At 46.0% G+C, this 26,917-nt stretch overlaps 1 protein-coding gene across 1 annotated transcript in view; it reads left to right on the top strand.

The window, feature by feature from the left end:
- Positions 1 to 26,917, top strand: part of NDST1 (N-deacetylase and N-sulfotransferase 1) — a 475,690-nt gene that overhangs the window by 215,791 nt on the left and 232,982 nt on the right. Inside the window, exon 5 of the mRNA XM_086931298.1 lies at positions 16,486 to 16,640. Within this exon, the coding sequence (XP_086787424.1) occupies positions 16,486 to 16,640 (155 nt within the window). The remainder of the gene's footprint in view (positions 1 to 16,485; positions 16,641 to 26,917) is intronic.

The raw sequence follows: 26,917 nt of genomic DNA on the forward strand, positions 1-26,917 counted from the left end.
CCATAATGGAGAAAAAGCCTGCTTCACAATCTTCGATATCCGTGGGTTCTAAAGTCCACTAAATAGATAGCCTATGTATAATAGCAATTCCTCCTCCCCTGTTGGTCGGCTGATACACTCTGATAATACCATAGTTATGAGGAAGGGCTTGAAGAATATCTGTAGCAGAGTCCTCATTCAGCCAGGTCTCTGAGAACTAGCACATCCGGCAGGACATCCCACAGATAGTCGTAGATTTCATGTTTGTTTCCTCCGGGATCTACAGGTAATCAGAGAGCAATTATGCTGCTGTAAAAAAACTGGCTTACCAAGCTCTGATTATCACACTTTTGGAACGAGCCTGGATCTCTAAACTCAACTTCCAAGAAAATTGTCAAATTAAGCTTTTGGTCATACGTGAGTTATGATTCTGTGTATACAAGAACTCACGGCCCTCTCACTGAAAAATTTCTTTTGGCAAAAAATGAGGCTCTATTCGAACAATTTCTAGATGAAATTCAACCTCCACTGGCTAAATCTTTATATTTAAAATTTAGGTATGGAACGTTGAGGATAAAAGTAACTGAGAAAAGATGGGGGAAGACTGATAAAGATCATTGTACCCTGTGCACTAATAACCAAAGGGAGGACATTTTCCACATACTGTTTTTTTGCCCCAGTTATGACAAAGCTAGGAAAAATTGGATAGTCCCCTTGTGCCGTAACATTGGCTCTACTTCCCATAGGGAAGCTGGCAGAATCCTAAGCATGGACACCAGTCAAGTAATCGTGTTCGGTATTAGTACATTTCTATTGTCCACTTATTTTGTTAGAAGGAAATTATCTCTTTCATTTTAAACTAAAGAAAGCTGCTATTCAGACTCTCCGAAATCATGAATGAAGTCAGGCATCGCATTTTTAATTCTGGTTGCTCAAATTCAATTTAATGTCTTTTTAACTTTTCTATTTTTTTTAACATTTTAATATTTATCTGATACTGTGCCAAACTGAAACTGTAAACTATGTGCATTTATTGATGAAATACTAGCTAACGTGTTAAATTTGATGAACTGTAGAAGTAATGCAGTATTAGGGTGCCCATTATAACGAATGCTATATTGTTGTATATTTTACAATGAACTGTACATTTTATTGTTATCTTTTATGTTGCAATGCAACGAAATAAAGATTGAAATTGAATTGAAATTGAATTATGCTGCTGACCACCCTCCCCAGTTTTCAAGCTTGTCACAGACATGAATGGGCAGTGACTACAGTTGCAACACCTGTTCCCTGCCAAAATGCTGTGTTTGCACTTCTCCATGATGGGAGGGGCATAATGCATAATGCAGAGAGCTGTTTGAAGGTATACCTGCATGCTGATTCTGTCCGGGCAGGGGTTCTGACCCCGGGTCCCGTCCGGTTGCGTGCAGAATGGCATGCCTTTACGCGCCGGCGCCGCTGCGCACATCCGCTCTGGCATGCACAATATGTAGCCACACTGATACTTGACCCAGAATACGTTTATCCTGATCAAGTAGTACCCTCATGCCTGGGTGGTTTGTTGTCCGTATTACGCTGGCTAAGGTTGAGTTGCTTCTTTTATAATCTACAGCTGTATTTTGCTGGTTTTATTCAGTGCTGCATTTTTGGCACTTCTCAGGTTTATTTATCTGCTGTCACTGCCATTCTTTCTCTCCTGCCAGAGCAGATATTCCTTTTTCTGCACATTTTACTAATGTCTACTCTAAGGACTTTCATTCTGGTGAGGGTATTCAAGAGATAATAGCAAACTCTGAAAGATGAGGCATTTAGTCATAAAAAAGAGCCCAAATAACTTCCAGTGCATACACCAGGCACGAAGTGTTTCAATTTTGAAATTATAAATCTGAATCCTTTAAAATATCAGCGTAACCATGGTTTAACAGAAAACACAGTATGAATAAAAACAAGTATTACCGCAGTTAATAAATGCATTTTTTTAGTACAGTTGTTATAAGTACTGTTTTCTTTTCCTGAAAACTTTACACAATTATTAGGACAAGACATTTTGCATAAAGACCAAGAGTTGCATATGAAAGTCAAAAAGTCCGGTTTTCATTTTTACTTCTATAAGCCGGGTGCACCTCACCGCCGTTAATAACACTATGACTTTAGCTTGTCAGTATTTAACTTCTCATGCCTTTTTCTAAATGTTGTAATTTCGAATGTAATCACTATTCTTTTCTCGCCCTCCTGCCTGACTTCATAAGGACCACTGCCCCATTAAGCCTGTCCAGTAGTGCTTGACTTGGAGATGGCACTCTTTATATATTCTTTTTCAACTTCTAGTGCCCACCACTGTGATCTTTACTTGACCGCCTCACTGCCATCCAACCCACTGCTGCTCTGCTGAATCCCACAGTTTTTGCTGACTATTGTTCAGGTGGCAGTTAGATGCCAGCCCCTCCTTTAAATGTAACTTTTTCTGAGGCTAATGCACTTCTACTTTGTCTTGGGCACTGCACCCAGAGGGAGATCTCCCTTCCTAAGTCGGCACAGCTGTGATAGCTGTACCACATGTCGTAGCACAGAGTACTTCTTACCAAAATTCACACTGACGTGTGAGCTGGAGAGAGAGAAGTTTCCATTTTGGGAACTGTAGGATACTGTGTCCCTCTTTCTAGAATTCACTTCACAATGCGTATCCTACCACCCTGTAAATAATGTTCGTTATGACCATAGGAATATTCAGTTATCTGCTTTACGGCAACGAAGCCCTACCCACCGACTTGCGGGGTGTGGGTACATGTCATAAATACAACGGTGCAGTGATGAGAAAACCAGCACGGGTGCTTGGTTGCACTGTAGGGGTTTTGCGACATGCAACCCTTTTTAGGTTTCGCCTCGCCGAAAGCTGCGCAGCAGACTTTCGCGCAAGGCAAAAACTTTTGTTTACTAGTATGGACAAAAGTCCCGCCTCTGTTCCATTGGCTAGCTCCATAAATGGAGGCTAGCCATTGGAAGAGAGAGACGTCCGTCTTTCAGCGAGGCGATTGATGGGCGTTCCCGGCGATTTTTTTCTCATCCTGCCCCTTTGGTAACGTCATTGCGGTGGTGGGCGGTTCCTAATTTTTTGGAGGGGGGTTGAGGGGGGGGGGAGGTTTGTTTTGGTCATTGCAGGCCGACCGCCGCCGGAAGAAGTCCTGGTGAGTGCTCCCCTCCCGCTGTCCGTGCCTTTCCCGTCCCCCCTCCCGCTGTCCGTGCCTTTCCCGCCCCCCCTCCCGCTGTCCGTGCCTTTCCCGCCCCCCCCTCCCGCTGTCCGTGCCTTTCCCGCCCCCCCTCCCGCTGTCCGTGCCTTTCCCGCCCCCCCCTCCCGCTATCCGTGCCTTTCCCGCCCCCCCTCCCGCTGTCCGTGCCTTTCCCGCCCCCCCTCCCGCTGTCCGTGCCTTTCCCGTCCCCCTTCCCGCTGTCCGTGCCTTTCCCGTCCCCCCTCCCGCTGTCCGTGCCTTTCCCGTCCCCCCTCCCGCTGTCCGTGCCTTTCCCGTCCCCCCTCCCGCTGTCCGTGCCTTTCCCGTCCCCCCTCCCGCTGTCCGTGCCTTTCCCGTCCCCCCTCCCGCTGTCCGTGCCTTTCCCGTCCCCCCTCCCGCTGTCCATGCCTTTCCCGTCCCCCCTCACGCTGTCCGTGCCTTTCCCGCCCCCCCTCACGCTGTCCGTGCCTTTCCCGCCCCCCCTCACGCTGTCCGTGCCTTTCCCGCCCCCCCTCAAAGGCGTCTTTTTCCCCCTCACGCTGGCCACAGACTTGGGAAAGCACTGCGAGCATCCCTGCAGCTGCACAGCTGTTTAATTCAACAACAACAGTGTGTCTGTATTCAGACTCTGCAGTCACACACACTCCCTTTCAATGCTGCTTAGAAAACGGGCTTTCAGCGTTTGTTGCGCACACTTTTAAACTCCTTGGCAAAGTGTTGAGCAGCAGAATACTCTGACATCAGGCAAGCTAAATTAAGTGCCGTCTTGTTTTCTTTCACTCTGGCGCCAGTTGAATTATATAAGTGCAAGGATGAGCTGCTTTACAAGATGGTTCCTAAGATGGAGTCACTCTGCACAAAGAAGAACTCTTCATTCTACTTTCACCTTTCCACATTCAGGCTGCAGGTGGCAGCCTTCTCGGAAATGCAGTGATCCATTCCAGCCGGATGTAGAAAGGCAAAATTGCAAAACAGAGAGCGTGCACCGCCATATTGGAACGGCTTCTACTTCATTGTCTAACGAGGTACAGCCGCTATTCCCATCGTTGGCCAGAAGTGATGTTAAAGGCTATCAGAGTAGGTATGGGCTGTGATGGAGCCGGCGAGAAAGGGAGGTGTGCGGTTTAAAGGGGTGTAGGTGTGCGGTCGCATGTCTGCCAGACCAGCGCGCACTGAGTGGCCCTCAGCCCCGCGTCTCGGCACACGTGGATTTTGTAACCAGGTCTTTCCCAGGGCGGCTTGCATTGCCTCCAGTGCTGCCGGCTTTTTATTCTACTTTGGCGGTAGTGCTCCCTGGGCTCTTCTCCCAGCCCGACCAGTGGCCCAGGCCCCCAGACCTTATTTCCACCGCAAGCCTGAATGGGAAGACCCGGTGGCTGGGCACGGCCTGCTGCGGAACTGAACGCAGGTGAGCCGGGGACAAAGGGGCCGGCGGCATCCTTATTTCCGGGTCCTGCCGACACCTCCCGGCAGTGCTTGCCCAAGTCCCGGCCACCCAGCTGACTGAAGGTCTCCACGGAGACACAAGGACAAGCCTGGGCGAGCGCACTGCACCCTTGAAACGAAAGAGAAGGTGCGATGCAAGGGCACGGCCGCGGCTCAGCGGTGCTTTAACTGGAAACCGCTGCCACCTATGTATGAAGCGAGTCAGAAACTGAAGCAAGTTTGTTTTAGTTCCTTCTCTTTTTGAATATTCTCGCTGAGACCGCGATATATTAGTCCATCTCAGAATGTACTGGGGCCAAAGTCGTGGCTCCAAGGGGGTGGTGTTACACCCCTGCTAAAACATTTACTATGTAGTAAATAACTTGAGTACAAATGTTTTCTGTCGGGTATCGTGCGGTCTGTTGGATTTCACCTGGAACTTTTGCATGCTCAAAGTGACACAAACACACTCTTGTATATCTGAGTACATAGTGTGCCCCTAACAATCCACACTCCTCTCTTTCCACTGTCCCTTAAGGCCCCCTCTTACTTCTCGTGTGATGTAACAAGTTGGTCACCGTGATTATTGGGAAAGCTGAAGCTCACCCCCTAGTCATACAGATGCCCCTGCTGCCGGCCCTGCATTTTGCATTTACTGTGTGTGTGCATTTGCATTGCTCATGCCTATTCTGTGGCAAAAACATTTGCCCACCTGCGCGCGATGTACTTTTCTTTCGAGTGGAGGTTGCAGGTCTCAGAGTGCGATTTTCTACCTGTGCTGGATCTGTTTCCGAGAGGGGAGCGGAGACTGAAGCTGAACATTTGGTAAATGCTTTGCACAGACGCATGCTCCGGTCCTTGGCTCGGAACTAGGCTGTCACGTTTTATGAATGGATGTTTCCAGTACCAAGCCAAAAGGGGGTGCTGCAAGAGCAGTGCTGGCTGGTTCTACAGCTCAAATCACCTTAGGGTACTTCTTAGATCTGTGGTTCTTCAGGTTTTGCCAACTATGTCTGAGATACATCTACAGTTCTCTTGATGCATTGGTACTGACTCTGGACACCCAACCAACCCAACTCCACTGTGTCATCAGGCAGACAGTCCCTCCGTTTGGACAAGTCTGGGCAGGTGTGAAGCTCCTGTTTCTCTCATACTGAAAGTGAAAATGCTGGTTCAAAGTTTGTTTCGGCTTCCACAAAGTCACGAGTCAGATGACTCAACGGCATTGCCACGTAGGCTTTGAATATTGTCTTGTGTTTTACGGTTTCTGGGCGTATCATTATAAGCTCTATTTGTTTAGCGACTTTGGAAATTACATTTTTGTTAGGTACTTTTAGAGGCACTGGCACAAATTCTAGCAGTAGCTGGTGAGGGAGTGCGAGGGAGTGCAGAGTGGCTAGGGAGTGCTAGGGAGTGCCGAGTGACTAGGGAGTGCTATGGAGTGCTTGGGACTACAGAGTGACTGCAGAGATTAAGCTAATGGCAATGTAAATGACAATGCCATTTATTTATCTGTTTTCAAAACCAACACATAAATACAAATTTTGTAATTTACAATGCCAATAGCTCTAACTTTTCCAAAGGGGAAACCATTGCATTGTAAATGCTTGTTAATTCTGGATGGTACATAAATTACGGGGACACTAATGAACTCTGTCTGAATTGCACTAGAGTGTGATCACAGGGACGTGTCCCACCAGCCCATATATGGTGTTAGTATACACCTTGGAGGGTAGGAACTTAAGTAGCATTATTGACTGACTCTACTGAAATGCTACGCACATCACATTTGCAGTGATGACTGTGAAATGCCACATTGAATTCACCTTCTCTGTATTTGTTTGTGTTGCTGAGTATTAGACCATGACGTGTATGCAGAGGGACAATATGTTTGCCCCTACTGCATTAAGACGCATGCGAAAAGCATGATATTGCATGCAGTGTGTTTGATATGTTCAGACCAAACTTTTGGGATTGTGGGTGCACTGTGTATGGATGGGCATGCATAGAGCAGGCATGTCATTGCATGCATTAAGAGAATCTGCTACAGCAACATAATTCTCCTATACTCAGAACAGCTGAATGAATACTTGTTCGAGGCATATGAGCTGCAGATCCTACATTTAGCAATAGATCGCCACCTGGTGTTGGGCTCGGATGATTGCAGGTTGTTGTCTTTTTGGAAGAAGTCTTTTGTAGTCACGAGATGGGTGACTCCTCCCTTGGACAATACTGCGCATGGTCATCGACTCCATCCTCAGATTGTTTTTTTCTGCCACTGGGTTCGGATGAAAGTTTTTCCGCTCCGGCTAGAAAAAGACTTTTTCTGTTTTTTCGAAGCGAGAAACTTCAAACAAACTTCTTTCGACATCTGATAGGCTTTCGACATCACCAGCTACGTTCCGGTGCGTCGACGCGGGCCGTTGGGCCCATCGGCGCCGTGCGGCCTACGCCTCAAGGACAGAACTCCATTCAAGAGATGCCCGGTATGTCGAGCAAAATTCCCTCATAGCGACCATCACGAGGTTTGCAACCTGTGTCTCTCGCCAGAACACGACGAGTCGACCTGCACAGCCTGTGCCTCCTTCCGATCGAAGAAGACCATTCGGTTTCGGAGGGCCCGTCGACACGAAATGAGATCAGCACAAGCACCGGAGGCCATCTTTGAAGAGGAGATCGTCGAAGAAGACGTCTCAGAGGACGAATATCCGATCGAAGATATCTCCGAGGATGAGGCTCCACTCGGCGCAGAGGAGGACTCTCCTGATCTCCAGATAATATCGGGGGCAGAGGATTCGGACGATTCGATCCAGTCTCGACAACCCGTGAGTACATCTGCCCCTGCACGACAGACATTACCCAATCAGAAGGCAACGGTCAGCACTCCGCCCATGGGGCCCAGCCGAGACCGAAATTTACCCTCTAACGCCCCGCCTTCGGGCTCGGCTCCGAGGAAAGAGAATACGCCTTCCGGTGCCTCGGCACCGAACAAACACCATGTGCTAGTTACACCTCCTCCATTGGCACCAAAACATCCTTCGACGCCGAAGGACTCGTCGGCACCGAAGATAAAACACCCTTCGGTGCACAAAGACAGTTCGGCACCCGTACCATCGGTACCGAAGCCAGAAACTGTACCAAACCCAAAAGCTTCGACTCCGAAACCTTCCGGTTCAAAAAACAAAGAGGGGAAGCCAGTTTCCGGCGCCACAGGCCCAGCAAAACCTGTCTCCACGCCGAAACCTCTAATATCGGTACCGAAGACTCCAGATAAGGCTAAACAAGATTCGGCACCGAAAACATTGCCAAAAGACTCAGCCACTCCTCATAAGGCAAAAAGCACTAAACAACCTCTATCGGCTCTGTAAAAATCGACGCCGAAAAAGATTATACAAGAAGAACAACTGTTTAGACCAGATCCTAGACAGAAAAAAGTCCACATTAATCCAAAAACTGGACATGTGGAAGCAATCCCTTATAAGAAGAGACCAGCAGACACACCACTTACACCTGTGGTTCCTGCCAAATAGGACTGTGCAACTTCTCCAATGCACCCTTCCTCTCCTTCACCTTCTTCCTCTCCTGTTACTCCATATATAGAATCTATAACTTCTCCTATTCACTCTCCTGCACCATCACACCACACTGATGAGGAGTATGATTTGGGTGGAGGGGATGATGTTCCAGAGCCACATACATACCCTTTAGATGAGGATGTTGACACAGAATACCCTAAGGATGATGATGCATATAATTTTGCACCAAATAATGCACCAGACATCCCTGATCCCCCCAGTACTACCCAACAAAACCTTCCCCTGAAGAGGACAGTATTGGTTTTAATCATTTGTTAAACAGAGCTGCACTTTACCATGGGGTTCCCATGCACTCTGATGCCATTGAGGAGGACCTCTTGTTAGACACTTTCGAACAGTCACAAAGGTCTACCCAAATATTACCAATGATTAGAGGAGTCATTAAACATGCTCCAGAGATTTTTAAAGATCCAGTAAGGTGTAGGGTGTTAAATCCTAAAATAGAGAAAAAGTATAGGCCAGCACCAGCTGATCCAGTATACATGAAGGGTCATCTGCCATTAGTCTTCTTGGTAGTGTCTAATGCACGCAAAAGGGCCAATTCGCAAACCTCTGGGGACACACCCCCACCTGACCGAGTCCAAAATTATTGACGGGTCAGGGAAAGGAATTGCTGCACAAGCAACAAACATGTGGTGCATAGCAAACACACAGGCTTTACTCTCACGCTACAACAGGGCTCATTATGATAAACTAGAAAAGTTAATGGAACACCTACCAGATCAACACAAGGATCTGGCAGCAGAACTGTTACAAGAAGGCAAATTAATTTCAAATGCCTCAATTAAATGTGCACTAGATGTAGCGGACACAGCATCCAGAGCAGTGAAAACTAGTGTTATTCTCAGGCGTCAGGCATGGTTTCGCATCTCCGGTTTTAAACCAGAGGTACAAACTACCATCCTAAACCAGCCCTTTAATCAAATCCAATTGTTCGGGCCGGAGGTAGATAATACAGTAGAAAAGATGAAGGACACAGACACCGCTAAGTCTATGGGGGTTACAATCCACTCAAACTAGAGGTTCTTTTCGCCACTCCTCTTATAGAGGAGGCTCCAAACAAACTTGAGCAGACACAACATCATCTTTTAAGACCCACACACAGACCTCCTCTAATAAAGGATTTTTTAGAGGAGGATACAGAGGCAATAACAACAAAGGAAGAGATAGAGGTAGTAACAACAACCGCTCCTCTTCCACTCCTGAACAGTGACTTCCTTCTGCCTCCCCTACAGCATTCCACTCCTGTGGGGGGCAGACTTTCACAGTTCCTACCCGTCTGGAACTCCATCACAACAGACAGGTGGGTAAGACAAATTATCCAACATGGCTACTGCCTAGAACTCACATCAACCCCCCCCCCCCAAACATACCACCTAGGCAGCGTCCAATGTCTACAGAACACATAACTCTGCTTCAACAGGATGTTCTAGCATTTCTACAAAAAGATGCTATTCAAGTAGTCCCTTTAGAAGAACATGGAACAGGAGTCTACTCCATGTACTTCCTAATTCCAAAAAAGGACGGGACCTTAAGACCAATTTTCTACCTCAGGCCACTCAACCACTACATACAGTCAGATCATTTTCACATGATCACTTTACAACAGGTACTCCCATTACTACAACAGGGAGATATTCTGTCCACACTAGACCTAAAGGACGCATATTTATACATTCCAATACATCCTGCACACAGGAAGTATTTAAGGTTTGTCATACAAGGACAACACTATCAGTTCAAAGTCCTTCCATTCGGGGTTACAACAGCACCACAAGTGTTTACAAAGTGCTTAGCAGTAGTGGCAGCACATCTCAGAAGACAACAAATACATGTCTTCCCCTATCTAGACGACTGGCTCATAAAAGCAAGATCGTACAACCAGTGTGCACAACACACAAAACAAACAATTCAAACACTGCACAACTTAGGGTTTACGATAAACTACACCAAGTCGCACCTAGAGCCTTCGCACGTTCATCAATATCTAAGAGCTACTATGAACACATCGGTAGCTCTAGCATATCCCAGGCAAGCCAGAATTCAAAGTATTGAGAACTTAGTCTCCCTTTTTCAATGCCAGCACTCTCTACAAGCCAGAGTGTTCATGAAACTAATAGGGATGATGGCATCTTGCATCTTCATAGTTCCCCACGCAAGACTGCAAATGCCCCCAATACAAGAATGCCTAGCACAACAGTGGAATCAGTCTCAAGGTCAGCTCACAGACCTGGTGTTGGTGGACAGCCGTACATATCGCTCTCTGCAATGGTGGAACACCAAAAATTTGACAAAAGGACAGCCGATCCTAGAACCTGTTCCACAAATCAAATAGTGCTCACGACAGATGCATCCCTCACAGGATGGGGAGCCATCTCCTGCATTATACCACACAAGGTCAGTGGAACAATCAACCATTTAGAGCTGGTAGCAATTTTCCTAGCACTCAAAACCTTTCAAGTACAAATCCAAAATAAAGCTGTCCTAGTCCGAACAGCCATGTACTATGTACAAAAACAGGGGGGGGGGGACACACACTCTCTGCAACTGTCCCAACTTGCACAGAACATTTGGAGATGGGCCATCCCTCAAAACATACATCTGACAGTAGAACACCTTCCAGGGATCCACAACCAGATAGCAGATCGGTTAAGTCGTCAATCACTACAGATTTACAAATGGGAGTTGCACCCACAAGTACTTCAACCATTTTTTTAAATGTGGGGGCATCCACAAATAGACCTGTTTGCCACCCACGAGAACTCAAAATGCCAACCTTTGCCGCCAGGTTTCCACACCCACGGTCGGAGAGGAATGCAATATGGATGAATTGGTCAGGCAGATTTGCGTACGCTTTTCCACCTCTACCACTCATTCCACTAGTAGTACGCAAGCTCAGACAACAGTCCCTCAAACTGATACTAGTGGCACCCACATGGGCACGCCAATCGTGGTTCACCACGCTACTAGATCTCTCATTGGTTCCACATCAGAAATTATGGCTCACGCCATCCCTGTTCACACAGAACCATGGAGAAATAAGACACCCAGAACCAAGCCAACTGAATTTGACAATCTGGCTCCTGAAGTCCTAGAGTTTGGTTACTTAAACTTACCACCAGACTGTATGAATATAATTAAAGAAGCTAGAAGACCCACTACCAGATCATGCTATGCTGCTAAGTGGAAACGATTTGCAATATACTGTAACAACAATCACATTGACCCTTTGGATTTTTCCATCCAAAATATCATTTGCTATCTTCTACATTTACAAAGATCCAATTTGGCTTACTCTTCGATACGCCTGCATCTAGCAGCTATTGCAGCGTATTTACAAAATAGACAACATCTATCTCTATTTAGAGTACCTGCAATAAAAGCATTTATGGAAGGATTAAAAAGAATAATCCCACCCAGGTTACCACCTGCTCCAGTATGGAACCTAAATGTGGTCCTTACAAGTCTCATGGGACCCCCTTTTGAGCCGTTACATAAATGTGAACTGCAATTTCTAACATGGAAAACTGCTTTTCTTGTTGCCATTACCTCTCTCAGAAGAGTTAGTGATATCCAAGCATTCACAATAGAAGAACCATTTTTTCAAATACATCCTAACAAAGTGGTTCTTAGACCCAATCCAAAATTTCTACCAAAGGTGATTACTCCTTTTCACCTAAAACATTCAGTAGAGTTACCAGTGTTTTTTCAAAAACCGGACTCTGTTTCAGAGAGAGCTTTGCACACCTTAGATGTTAGAAGAGCTCTACTATATTACACAGACGGGACCAAATCCTTCAGAAAAACAAAACAACTATTTGTATCTTTCTCTCCCCCACACAAAGGCAATCCTATCTCTAAAGGAGGTATTGCTAGATGTAAAGTGTATTCAAATATGCTATCACAAAGCTAAACGTACACTAACAGTTCCTCCTAGAGCACACTCCACTGGCAAACTAGGAGCCTCTATGGCTTTCTTAGGAAACATACCATCAGAGGATATATGCAAGGCAGCAACATGGTCTGCAATACACACCTTCACTAAACACTATTGTGTTGATGTGCAAGCTGTCCTTAAAACACTTTCAGTATGCTGCAACAGATACAAGCGATCACCGCTAGGGTAGACACTGCTGCACAATTGTTGCTAAATGTAGGATCTGCAGCTCATATGCCTCGAACGGAAAATGCTACTTACCAGTATGCATCTGTTCTTGGCATGTAGAGCTGCAGAATCCTACATGCCCTCCCGCCTCCCCGGGACTTGTATCCATTCCAGTAGTCATCTTACTTAAATGCACACGCATGGACATCCTTTCTCTTTACTTCTACTAACTCCATCATTTCCCATCATGGCGAAAAACAATCTGAGGATGGAGTCGATTACCATGCGCAGTATTGTCCAAGGGAGGAGTCCCTATCTCGTGACTACAAAAGACTTCTTCCAAGAAGACAACAACCTGCAATCATCCGAGCCCAACACCAGGTGGCGATCTATTGCTAAATGTAGGATTCTGCAGCTCTACATGCCAAGAACAGATGCATACTGGTAAGTAGCATTTTCCTTTTCATCTCTGTTTGTTTTGTTTCATGTTTTTTGTCCTCTTGCTCTGGTATAATTTTTATGAAAACAGGCACCAGTGTATGCCTCTCCACCTGGGGCACAAGCAAGTAGGCCAGCCTAATCTGTTAATATTTTGTCTTATGTCCTGTGTGTGTCAAATGTCGAATGATCGACCCAACATCATAGACTAACAGTGACATTAACACATAATAGGGAGCAGGGATTTACAATCAGTCCTGACGAAAGCACGGGACCCTATATGGGTCGTGAGGAAAGGATGAAACATGTCTGTAGTATGAGTGTACTGGGATAGTAACCTTTACGTTTATTCAGCCAAGTATTTCATGTATATTTTAATCATACTAGTGGCACCCAAATTAAAAGGAAACTGAGGTGACTACTAGGTATTTTTAGGTCTCAAGCCTAGCGTTGCAGTGTGCAACATTGCTTGCGTAGCGCCAGACCTCTTGAAAAGGGTTCTGAAAGCAGACCACACGCTTGTGCGTGTGATCATATGCTTTTCCCCGCTGCCATTGGCTTGAGCGTGTCTTTTAAGGCACACGATTGGGCAAAGGAGGGCGCATGTCCCGCCTTTCCTCCGCCCATTCCCGATGGTGGTCAGCACACCCAGCAGCTCGCGTTCACCTTGCTGCTGTGCTCCCTCCCCTGCTTCTCTATGGTGCGTGTTCACCACTAGTTTCCATTCCCGGCTTTGCTCCTCTGTGGTGCGCGCGCACCACTGGTTTCACTTGTTTAGGTAACATTTATTGACTACGTTTTTATTGTTTTATTTTTGTATTAATACAGAGAGGTTCTTGGGTTCATTGCCAAGAGTTAACAATGGGGTCATGCAGAAAGGCTCCTCCTTTCACCTTTCTCTAGCCTCTCCTTTGCCATGCTTTAGAGCTGATTCTTCTTGTTTGCGAAATTCTAGTTTTGTAGCCCAATGTGTGACTGGGTGCTCCAGTGCAGAAGTACTTCTTTCCCTTCTGGGTCTTGAAGTTCTCCTTGTATGACGTCAACATAGAAAACTCTGGCAGGTTGTTTTATATCCAACTGGTATGTTACTGCGTCATCGCTTAATTTCCATTGCATTTAAAGGATGTTTGTTGTTAGTGCCTTGAACGCTGCTAAAGAATGACTTTTTCTTTCTTTCAAACGCGTTTCTTTTGAGAAACTTCTCCGCTGTCAGTGCTTCCACGTAAGGCTCCCTTGGTGTTGTAATTCAATTCATATTAACAGTATTTGATGTCTAAATGGACCAGTTGGCTTACAACCAGGCTTAGTCCCGGAGGCCTCTCACGCGTGCCCTCTGCTGCCCCTCAAAGACATGCCTGGGATGTTGAGACCTGGGCATGCCTGGTCAGTGCCTCTTGACAGTCTTTAGTGTTCGCCCTGTAGTCTGCATTGTTTGCTTGTCTGATTATTGACGCCCAATGGGGTGCTTTTGGTGATGATGGGATATGTCACCTAATCAAATAACCGAACCGACCTATAATCTTCCACAGCATTTAAAGAGGAGGACTAAACGCAATTAAACAAATACAGCCAGCGTCATGGATTTCCCCCTTTTTTTGTTGCAGTTTTCTATAGCGCAAACTGGGGCCACAAGGACTTTGAACGCTTTATATGGTCAACAGTAACTTACTTTAACCCCTCCCATGCTCATGACGGAACGGTTCCGTCATGAGCATAAGGTGGCCTGTGCTTATGACGGAACCGTTCCATCATGGTTCCATAGGCCCAATGGAACGTTCAGCACCGGGGGGAAATCCGCACAACACAGAAGGGGTTAAACAAGGTCATGTTGTTTGTTTTTTTTCGACATGGGGTGTTTGAGTGATTGCCACAATCACAGGATTTTGAGCCGAAGCCCGGACTCTAATCTCAGTCACCAGTTCAACAAGCATTTGCAATGCAATAGGTCTCGCATGATTAAAGTTTGAGCTATTGGTGTTGCATTATTTAGTAATGCCAATAGCTCAAACTTTCACTACTGCTAGACCTATTGCATTGCAAATGCTTGTTTTATAGTTGTATTCCCTGTCCAGATTAGAACATTGTCTGAAGTGCTCCCTGAAATATGTTTGAGCCCACCCTGGTTTTTAGGGACCAAGGTGCGACCCGACGATGAAGCATGACACCAATAGGGCGCACCATGAGTGTCCACTATAAAAATACTGAATATTCCTTCGGGAGCAGGAGGACAATGGTCATAACTTTACTAATATTTACAGGGTGGTAGGATAGCATAGGGTACCCCTCCAGGCTGCCGTGGTCACTGGTAAAGCAGGAATAAGGTGATGAACAAGTTGCATTTACTGTTGTGCCAATCTGACCGATCTCAACAACTGAAGTTATTTAGCTCAATTATCCATCCTGTCTCCTACAGTGGGTCGGTGGCAGATGTGCTCAAGTCAGAAGTTGGAACTCTCTCTAGCAAGATGCTAATGAAAGACTTGACTGCCTTGCCTTAGTAGCAGTTTTTATGCATTTTATGTGCAAGAGCTTTGGAGAAGCCTTATGCACCATAGGCCCGTCATTCCCAGGGGCAGTGATGCAAAAATTGAAGGTTCTCAAGACTCTATAATTTGTAATGTTGATAAATCGGCAGAAAGTAGGATCCTAGGTAGGCTAAGACATGAGTGATATGATACAGAAATCATATATTGTGCCATTGCTCAATAGTTGAAAACTCGTAGCAGAGATGTCAATTATTTCATCATTGAAAAGAGGGTGGAGTGTGTTATGATAATAAATCATCCAGTCGAGGAGATAATGTAAGCTTAAACCCAAATAATACAGCAGAGTGCTCAGGTGGCTAAAGATGTGAGGCCTCCATTAGGAGGAGAAAGCAAATCTTTTAGCTTGACAGAGGAATGTTTTGAGTCTCTAAGTGAAGTGAGATAGCGGAGGTTCTGAAATTTCTGATTTCTAGACTCTCTGAGGCGGAGAGCAAAGCTACATATATTTACATTCACTTATACAAGAATTTCCATAGTGCTTTCCAAACCCAAAAGTCCTAACTCCCATTGAAGAGCAGTGTTTGAGATCTGGTGTGGGACAGGAGTTTGGGGCTTGGGAAATCTCCTCTTGAAATACATCCTGTGACAGGTTGGGTGCATTTAGCAAAGTCACCACTCAAATAGAAGTCCAGTGTGTTCAAAATATGGACATTTTTACATTAATAAAAAAAATACTTCAAACATTCAGCAAATTTCACGTCTGCGGCCTTGTCATGACCCATGTTCCTATTAAATGAGGCTTGCCTAGAGCTGAGACTTGATTGGACAATGTGCATCTCAGAACTGCTGGACTATCTTTTTATATGTTTCTGTTTTGTATGGTCTTTGGTGTGATGCTCAAGTTATATTGTTTCAGATATGTCATCACCTTACAGCTACCCTCCACTATTGTTTTGACTGTTTTTAAAAATTTACAAAACAGCTCTACTTTATTGCACCGATTTAAACCAACTTGAAGGATGCAATCTTTCAAATTAAGGAAATAGGTCTTCAAAGTGAATGTATGTTTATCTTTGATGGGGATAATAATCGGTATTTGTTCCTTCCAAGGTGATGGCAATTGCATGAGATGGATTCTAAATACATGTGGATGTTTTTACTTTTGTTCACCTGGTCAGGTTCTTCATGTTTTCTGCCCCTTAAGCATACCCTTTTCTCCCCAACAGGTACAGATGCGGAGGATGAAGGGGACGACCTACTTCTCTCTTACGTGAAGGATTTTTGGTGGTTTCCCCACATGTGGAGTCACATGCAGCCCCACCTCTTCCACAACCAATCCGTGCTTGCTGAGCAGATGGTGATGAACAAAAAGTTTGCACTTGTGAGTAGGGGACATAGGTGGCTGGTGCTATGGGAAATGCAAGACCGGTCTGATAAGAAGCTTACAATGACTTTAAAACAGTCTGGATTGCTAATCTTCTTTCAGTTTCTGTCCAATAGGCCATTTCAGGGAAAGTTATCAAATTGACTACTATAATAAGTTACTTTTACAGAGTTCTGTAGTTTTTTTTAAGTAGGTGGAAACATCTCTAGCTTCCTCTGGAGTAAGCAAGATATCTCAGTTCTATATAAAAATTAAGATTAGCAACTTTGTCCAAAATCCAACAAGCTGAGCATTTTCTTAAAACTACGGCAGAGTCTGACTTCTCCATCATCCCCAGGTGAAGCTTGAGATGATCACAAGCCTACAACTTCACCCTCTCAAACCATTGTAGGAGCATTGTGGTCCCTAATTATTCCAAATAAATCCTGAATGGAAGGGGCTGCACCTTCGGAGGAGCAAGATGGCGCCCGTCTAAGCGGACGCTAGCGAACCTAGTCGGTGGCGGTCCGTAGTGTAATGTGCCCGTTGTGAACAGGCTCGCTCGTTCCCCGGTTTGGCTGCCCCCCCCCCGGTCTTAACTACGTCGGATGCTGTACTCACTCACCCCCCCCCCCTTGCCCCACCCCCTCCCCCGCTTTGGTTGCTGTTCGGCGGCAGGCGCTCACCGCCTTGGAACAGCTCTCCTTGTGCAGCACTTCGTCTCTGTGTACCTGCGGCGCCTGCTGCTTCAGCTCACTAGCGCCCCCACGATGGCTCTGAAGATCACGGCCAATGCTACATCGAAGGCAGCCGCGGCGGCCGCTGCAAGAAGAGCACGGAGCGAGGCAGCTCATGAGTATGCCATGACAAGCACGGACAACTCTCCGGGGCAACCCTCCTAACAACGCCCGGCGGAGCTGAGGAGAGTGAAGGGTGGTACAATTGCCGGCAACAGCAGGCAGAAAGCAGTAGGACCCTCGGTGGTCGAGCTGCTGCAACGGTGCAAAGAGGCAGCAATGACTGTGAGTACTGTCCCCGTGAATTCGCTCGAGAGAGTTTCTGGTGATGCGGTTGGGGCAGCGGTGGGGGGCCGGGCTGCAGCCGGTGGAAGCACAGTAACAACGCTTCATTCAGACACTGCAACACATGATCAAACTAAATGCCCAGAAGTCTCTCTTAATGCTGAAAATAAGGGGGGTCATCAACAGGATCTACTGCAGGGGCAAACTAACGAAATCCCGCATCTTTCAACAAGTATAGGATCCCCTAACCTAGATGGTATCCCCCCGATGGGAGAAGGAGTGCCACTAATTAACAAGGTATCAAAGGAACAGGATAGGCCCCCCACAATGTTTCAAGAGACAGTATGTCAAATGGGGCAAGACGCGGCTACTATGGCTCCGAAGGACGGTGGGGAAGAGGAGAAAGAACAGAGCGACTGCTTCTTCTCATTGACTGAGGAAGCAGAGTGGTCAGAAGATGCTTTAAGCACGTCACAGTGGGCTAGCAGCTTGGAATCTGATCTGGATTCTGAAGAGAGCGATGAGGACCTACCATCTACAACAAAAAAGGGTGGCAAACTATCCAAAGCATTTTTCTACTATAGGTGATAGTTACTCACCTGGAGGACAGGGTAATGGGCGCTGAGAGCGAAACGTTAAAGGCAGTTCAATGGTGGAGGCACATGAGGCCCAGATCAAAGACATACACTGGAAGCTGGAGGAATCGGACAACCGACAGAGAAGGAACAACTTAAGAGTTCTTGGAGTGCAGGAAGGAGTGGAAGGGTCTGATGTTAAGAGTTATACCATCACTTTTTTTTCTTCCGCTTTCCCTGAACTGTCAAGCTGGAACTGGGCTTCTGAGATACAAAGGGCTCATCATATCCCTTTTAAACGGCATCTACCGACGAAGGAAGGAGACAAACCACGGGCCATCCTGGTCTTTTTTTGGAAATTTTCTATTGAGACAATCCATATCGGATAAGGCAAGACCGGACGCCAGGAGGACAAGTGGGGAGATATCTTTTTTTGTTAGGCCGGACTTCTGGCATATTACGGTTGAGAGACGTTGGAGACTCAGGCAGATGCTAAAACCGTTTCAGGACTAAAAGATCCAGGCTTTTCTGATTAACCCGGCGCAACTGAAAATTATTAGGGGGTTACCCGATACTTCTCATCGGAGATCAAGGCTAAGGATTATCTGGCGACTCTGGGTTAAAGCTGTTTGGGGGTATCTATCTCTATCTCTGTCTTCAAAACATTGTTGGTTGGAGTCATTGGATAAGAAGGGTGAAGTTTTGAAAAGCTGGGGGACGGAGCAGGGTTTTATCTTTTTCTGGGAAGTTTTACACACCGGGCATAATGGTTAGAATTGGATGGGTGTTCTATTAGGACCCACTACCTACTAGGATCGCGTTCATCACATGCACAGACCTTGGTCTGAGCGCTCCCAGGGAGGGGCAGGTAGCTTCCAGAGGGGTGGGGGGTTGGGGGTCACAGGGTGAAGGGGGGTAGGGTGCAGGTTTTGGGCACTTTGGGGGGGGGTCTTGGTGAGAAAAGAGGAAATTATTGGAATCATGTGCAAAGTAGATATAATTCTAAGGTTGAATGGTCAGTTCTCTGTAAAAAGACATGAGAAAGCTTAGGATCTGTACGCTGAACATTGGGGGATGAATGATGGGCTAAAAAGGCAGAAATTGGGACATTTTGTGACATTGATTAGCTTGGATGTTATCTGTATTCAGGAAACGCATCTGCCAAGGTCAAATCTTGGAGGATGTAAAAGGTCCCGATCAGATGTGTGGGGTAGATGGGCCATTGTGGAATTAAATATAGGTATCACCATATCTCCAATCTATGTTTCAAACCAAGATGATGCCGACATATTTGATAGCTTGGAAGTGGAACTACTTAACTGGCCACACCCCGATGATAGTTTGCGGGGACCTCAATATCTCTGCGGATTTTACTCCAGGATTAAATTACATCAACTATGTTGGCTTTAAACCCAAGGTATTCAGAGCGGTGTCAGCATTAGTCAATACTCCAAACCTGCAGGATGTCTGGGGTTACAAGGAACCGCAAAACCTGGGATTTACTTATTTTTCCTGTCCCTTTAAAAAATATACCAAGCTTGATTACGTGTTTATTTCACAAACAGAGGTAGGAAAGATAGACATACGTAAACTGCCTAAAACAATCTCTGATCATAGTCCTTTGATTTTATTATATGAAAATGATAATCTATCCCCTCCACCTTTCAAATGGACGTTTGAGAAGAGATTATTAGCTAACCCAAATTATGTGAACCATCTTAAAAGCTGGGCTCAGGGTTATTTCGATACAAACAGATACAGTGCCTCTCGTAATACAGTTTGGGATGCTTTTAAGGTGGCACTAAGAGGGGAGACTATTAGCTTCGCAGCCTCTCAAAGAAAAAAAGCACGTGAGATTTCTCATGGATCAGCTGGCTCAGGGAGAAGAACAACATCTGAGAGACATTGTGCAGAGGAGGGATACTAGTGAAAGTCTGAGTAAGATTCTAGCATTGAAGGCGGAAATATATAAGGCAGATGCTCAGAGAAGTGCCGACAACTATCAGATTTCCAGGGGTAAAATGTATGAGACAGGAGAACAAGCCGGTAAGCTATTGGCCTTGAGGATAAGGCAAGGAGTAAGCAAAAACCATATCGCTAAAATTCAGTCAGGTAATCAGGTTTATACAGACCCAGAGGATATCAGATGGGTGTTTAAGGAGTTTAATCAAAATCTGTACCAAGAAGAGGCCAGGGCGGATCCTGCAAGTTTGGCTTTTGATGACCTAGGGCATCCACTTTCGGTTTACAAGAGGAACATGTTAGATAAGGATATCGAAGTGGATGAAGTCCTGTTAGCTCTCCAGAACGCGCCATCCGGTAAAGCCTCGGCCCCGATAATATCCCCGCTGAAGTATGTAAGTGCCTGCAAGATATACTTGCTCCAATACTATTGGACTTATTTACAGGCATTATCTGGACTGGTACTACCCCGTACTCATGGAAGGAAACCAACATCATGGTCTTTCATAAAAAGGGTAAAAAGAGGGAGGATCCGGGGTCGTACCGGCAGATATCCCTCATAAATTCAGACACAAAATTATATGCCAAGGTCATGGCTAATAGGCTGGGAGGGGTCATCGGCGGACTGGTCCCTCCTTAGCAGCATGGGTACGTGCCGGGCAGGGGCACAACAGACCATACTAGACGCGTCATTGCCTTGTTTGATGCCCTAGCATGGGGGAGGGGTGGGGGGTGGGGTGCGGCGCCATGATCCTTCTCGACGCCGAAAAAACCTTTGACCGTGTAATCTGGCTCTATTTATGGGGTATATTGGAACAGAGGGGCTTTGGCCCTAAAATAATCAAGGCTATAAGGGCTATGTATGTGGACCCCTGTGCAAGTATACGGCTAATGGGAGGGGCGTTGGATAAAATCTTCATTTCCTGCGGGACCCGGCAAGGCTGCCTCTGCTCCCCAATCCTCTTTGCTTTATATATTGATCCGCTAGTAAGAAGGATTTTGGGTAGCAGGGGCTTCAATCCATTGGTAGTAGGGGGCTATGAGACCAAGTTGTTGGCTTATGCTGATGACCTGGTAGTTCTAACTCCGGAGCCCGGCGCTGCGATGTTGGACTTGGAGGCAATAACTACAGAGTTTGGCCGATGCTCAGGTTATTTACTTAATGTAAATAAGACCCAGATAATATGTACAAGTAACATCATCAAACAGGATATCAGATACACAGACTCTGCAACCTATCCGGGGGTCAAAATTAGTTAGTCGATGGAGTTTATAGTCAAAGAGAATTATGACCCATTGATCAAGTCAGTTACATCAGAGCTAAAACTGATTGATACTATCCATCTCACATTAATAGGCAGAATTAATGATTTAAAGAGGACTATGATGCCGAGATTTCTGTATCTTTTTCGAGCAAAACCGTTAATGCTGGGGGAGAATATGCTCAAATCCATCTAGCACATTCACCAACTTCCTGTGGCAGTATGACAAGACGCGCACTAAAATATCCAGCGCTTCAGCAGGAAAGAGGTACCTAGGTGCCCCCAGCGTTAGGAGCCATCTTCTAGCTTCCCTGTTTAGCCAAATGGCGATTCTTCTGGGCAGTGCCACTATAGTTAGTCACAGGTTTCCAGGTAGCATTTCCCTACCCACTATTTATGAATTACTGCTGGGGAAGGAGGCTGTGGGTTCACTGCTACGCAATACTGATCGGAGATATTACAACAACAAAAGATATAGAAGGTATTGGATACGGCATGGTGAGTCTGGAAAGAAGTTAAAAAATCTTTAGGCATTCCGAAATTTAATTATTATACACCTTTATGGAATTCCAAACTTTTTCCCTACCTTAGCTACGATGGAGGGTGATCTGAATGGGAATATCTGGGAATTAACAGAATTGGGTATGTATGGGACGGCTCCTCCCTAATGGGTTTTACGGTTCTCCAACAGAAATATGGATTGGAAACAAAACATAGCTTCAAGTTTTTGCAACTACTTCAAACTCTGATGGCCATTAGACCTAGACTTAACCCAGGTGGAAGACTTAACATCCTTGACTTTCTCTTGGGTGGGGGGACCAGGATCGGTACGATCTATGAGGCCCTCTCCGAGACATGGCAAGATGATATGGAAAAGGTCGAGGCCTCGTGGGCTGTTCAACTCGGGGACTCTGATGTGGATTTGGACAGAGCGTTGCTGATGGCAGACAGCTTATTCCGATTCACAAACCTTAAGGCACAACATTATAAAACATTATTTAAACTGTACTACACCCCAGCCAAGCTTTTTGAATGGGGGAAAAGAGAGGATGATAAGTGCCCTAGATGTTTGGTGGGGCCGGCTAATTTAGTCCATATGTTTTATGATTGCAGCACCTTGAAACAGCTTAAGTCGGAAATGGAAAAATTTTGGGAGGGGCTGCTAAGGGTTAAGATCATCCTATCCTCGGTCCTGATGATATTTGGATTAGATTCTAAGCTAAAACTGAAAAAAGAGGCAGAAGCTTTTGTATTTATCTGTGTTGCAGTCCTAAAAATATTGGTGGCGGCACGGTGGAAGGACTCCACGGCACCCTCGTTCCAGATGTGGCTATCCAGACTACTCGGTATTCACAATATCGAAGCCGCCTTATATTCCCGTATGGGCAGGAAGATGAGGGTGCTGGGGCAGAATATTTGGGCCCCTCTTAAAAGCTGGAGGGATGCCAGAAAGCCATAGTTACAACTCAGTTATTTATTTTCTGCCTTCTTAATAATTTTAAATATTATTAGCACTGATTTGCCCTTATGTATGATGTGTATTGTTGCTATAAGTTATTTAATACAAATCGGCCGTAAATAATCGGAGGGTTGCTAAAGTTTTAGATATCGCCCAAGCTTTGTATCTTGTAATTTAATGGAAAGATTTTGGTTTGTATTGTATACATGATTTCGATTTTAATAAAAAAAAAAAGGAAGGGGCTGCACCTTCAGAGAGAAGTCTGCAGTTAATAAACGGAGACAAAACTCAGCACTTTTCTCTGCTTCCTGAAGGAAACATTTCTTTAATCTAAGAAGGAAGTCTGCATCTTAAATCCAGGCTGGAAATCTGCATGTTAATCATAAACATGTAGAAAACTGACCATCACCACAAGGGGGTGTCTTCAACTTCCTAAGAAGCTTAGCAAAGTGTGTTGTCCTCCTAAACATAAACTATTTTTTATTTGTGGGGTTATTTATAAAGTGCAGCTCTCACACTATGGGAGTGTCTTTGCGCTAGTTAGCTAAAGAGTGGAAGAACCTGATGGGCAAATGCTAATGAGAGAAAATCCAGGTTTATCCAGTATTGTGGTATCTTTCATAGATTCACATGCCTGAATCATTCTCCGTCATCGAGATGAAAGTCTCACAGTAAAATATTCAAGCAGTGCTTTAAAAGCTTCATAGACTATATGGTGGTGGTGAGAGGCTTTTTTAGCATGCTAAAGACGGGTTGATTCAAGAACCGCTGTTTTTTAAAATACCTTTGACATATTTTTATAAACATTTGAATTGTGTGTGAATATTGGCTGAACTTTATACATCCCCCTGCACTGACCCTTATCTTTGTCGGTTCCCGGTCCGTCACAGCTGTTGGTGCTGCTTGAACGGAGGGACGCGACTCCTCCCCCTCATTGCCAGTAAAAGCGCCAGTGAGATCGGCCGCGCTGGTGTGAGCAGCGCGAGCTAGGCGCTGGTGGTGAGAGGCTTTTTTAGTTGGCTAAAGACGGGTTGAGTCAAGAACCGCTGTTTTTTAAGATACCTGTGACACATTTTTATAAACATTTGAATTGTGTGTGAATATTGGCTGAACTTTGTACATCCCCCTGCACTGACCCTGATCTTTGTCGGTCCCCGGTCCGTCACGGCTGTTGGTGCAGCTTAAACGGAGGGACGCGACTCCTCCCCCTCTTTCACCTCCCTTCCGGTTTCTCCTCCCCTAAAGGGAGATGGGTACGCGGCCGCGCAGCGGATTTGCGCAGCGGGCGCGCCGAAGGCGCACCAAAGGCAAGCCCGTCTGCGCCCGTCCGCAACCGGATCGCGGCCAGCGCCAGAAACGATGTCAGTGGGGGGAGGGACAGCAAGCGGATCCCCTGGTCCAGGGAGGATCTATTTGCGTTGAATACAGAACAGCTGTGTAAGGAAAAAAGGGTCGACTTAGCAAACACCGAACTACCGCAGGTATGTTTGCATTGTGGCAAGGTTTTTTGCGAGGATTACTCATCACGTAGCTTGATTGGTAAGCAAAAGTCTAATTCTGCAGTGGGTCCCCCTATACTTGATTTCAGAGCGGGCCTACTGAATTGCAGATCCCTTGCTAGGCACGCAGAGGATATCTGGCTACTGTTGGTGGACTCGGAGTGGGATGCCTTGTTCCTGACTGAAACTTGGCTGAACGATAACATGACCGTTATCGCCTTAGCTGTTCCTCTGGGCTTTAAAATGTGTTTTTCGAACCGGGAAGGTGACAGAAGGGGTGAAGGGGTGAAGGGGTGGGGGGTGGGGGAGGGGTGGCTCTTATCTTTAAGGAGAAATACACGCTTACATCCTCTCTGCCGACTATTATCTCGGGGATGGAAGGGCTACATTTCTGCCTACAAGTTAACCCCCAACATTCATTGGCCGGTATAGTCATCTATCGACCCCCTGACTGCAATGAGGCTAGTTCAGGTGAACTTTTGGACACTATTGTCCAAAGCTCCCTCCTTCATCCCCATTTTATAGTAGTGGGGGATTTTAATGTTCATGTTGATAGGTCCAGCTGCCCCATGGCGGCTCAGGCGGCTCAGTTAATCTCTACTCAGAGTGCGGCCAATCTAACTCAAATCATTACTGGCCCCACGCACAGAGCAGGTCATACGCTTGATCTGATCTTTTCCAACATCCGGGACACGACAGCAGAGGTGCCGCAGCTGTTGCTATGGTCGGATCACTTCTTGATCTCCTTTGCTATTTCATTACCCTGGGGGGGCCAGGCTGCCGGTAGACGCTCCTTTCTGCAGAGGCAATGGAAAAACCTTCGACCTGACACCATCGGCCTGGCCCTGGCACTGAACCCTCTTGCATTGACCTCAGACCCAAACATTGATGTGACGGCTATGATTCGATGGATAGGCAATATGGTGGAGACCATCGCTCCAGCAAAACGTGCCGTGTCACGTAGGGAATCCCCCTCGGCCCCTTGGTTCTCAACGAAGTTGAGGGCAGAAAAATCAGCCTGTAAGAGTCTGGAGCGTGCATGGAGGGTGAATTACTGCAAATCAACTAAGGTTTGCTATAAAACAGCAATCCGTAAGCTGCAAAAATCAATAAAAAAAGCAAAAAACTCTTCATGGCTACCTCCATCCAACAAGCGGAACATTCCAGCAAAGAAGTTTTTAAAATAGTGCAGTCCTTTTTTAAGCCTAGAATTATCGAAACAGAGGTCATTCCATCTGAGACTCTCTGTGAAAATATTTCGAATTTTTTTGATGATAAAATTAAGAAAGTGTATGGCACTTTCTCCTGCCCTAGTCCCACTGTAATGGCAGACACTGCTGAAACTAGCGCGCCCACTGCACACTTGAGCCAATTCCACCCTCCGAGCCCTCTAAAGTCTCAGACTTCCACCCCTCTCACCAGCCATACCCTTAGCGTGGACAAACTTATAGCGCCGTGGTCCATTTTTGGAGTGGTTTCCGGCACCCCGCCCAGTTCACAGCTAGCCATACACTTCCAGTAGTACTGAAGTGCACCTGTGTGCTGAATACCCTACCTTCTAAGAGGCTCTTGCGATCCAAAATGTGTACTTTTGATATGTAGTGAATTATTCTGTAGCGCTAACTTCGGTGAGAATGGCTTGGCGCTACATCTCAGAAGCCTCTAACTCGCCTTTTTCCCTTGCTGTTTCCGCTCTGAAACAAAACCTGACTGGAGCTAACCCTGTTTTAAACCAACATTGTTCCTATGTTTTACTTTTACTTTGAACTGTAGTAAGGCGTATGTTATAATCGTTTAATATATGTATTTATGTGGGGACGTAAGGCTAGATTCACAGCAGTTGCCCTGGATAACAGCACAAACGAGGCAGACCTGTGTTTAAATATATTCGCGATGACAGTGGACACCTCTAGGGAAGGTCTGAACCAGGGACAGCATCTCTGCTGGTCCTGGTGAAGCGTTTATATGTGGACAGTTGCCCAAGCACCCAGCCATGTGCTCGGCTCCCCGCTTCGTTTCCACTGGAAAGGGAGCTGCTACAACAACCCCCTTCCCTATCCTGCTCACATGTCTCTTTCTCATCCCAGTAGAGGGTTTGTGGGGGAGGGAGAGCCATGTGCCTTAATCCAAACCACGGTGCTGTTTTTTTTTAATCAGTATGTACACGTTTTGAGGGTGAAGTTGTTAAGTAATTTCATAATCCTGGCAGAATTGATCAGTGTAAATCTTGGGAACAGGCTTCCCACCTGAGAAGGCATAAAACATTATGCTTTAGACGTCACCCTGGCACAAAAACGTATACAGAACATTACAGGTGGAATCCAACTGAGGTATTTGTTTAACTATTCAACCATTCAGCCTTTCTACTCGCCCACCTACCTTTTCATCTGTCAGCATGCTAATCCGTGTATGAATCTACCCATTCATCCGTCTGTCTATACGCCCCGCGGTTTAATAAATAAATGTGTTTTCCATCAATTCCACCAACTATCTTTTAATTTCTCCATCTGTCTTGC

This window comes from Lissotriton vulgaris, chromosome 7, assembly GCF_964263255.1.
Source record: "Lissotriton vulgaris chromosome 7, aLisVul1.2, whole genome shotgun sequence".
NCBI lineage: Eukaryota > Metazoa > Chordata > Amphibia > Caudata > Salamandridae > Lissotriton > Lissotriton vulgaris.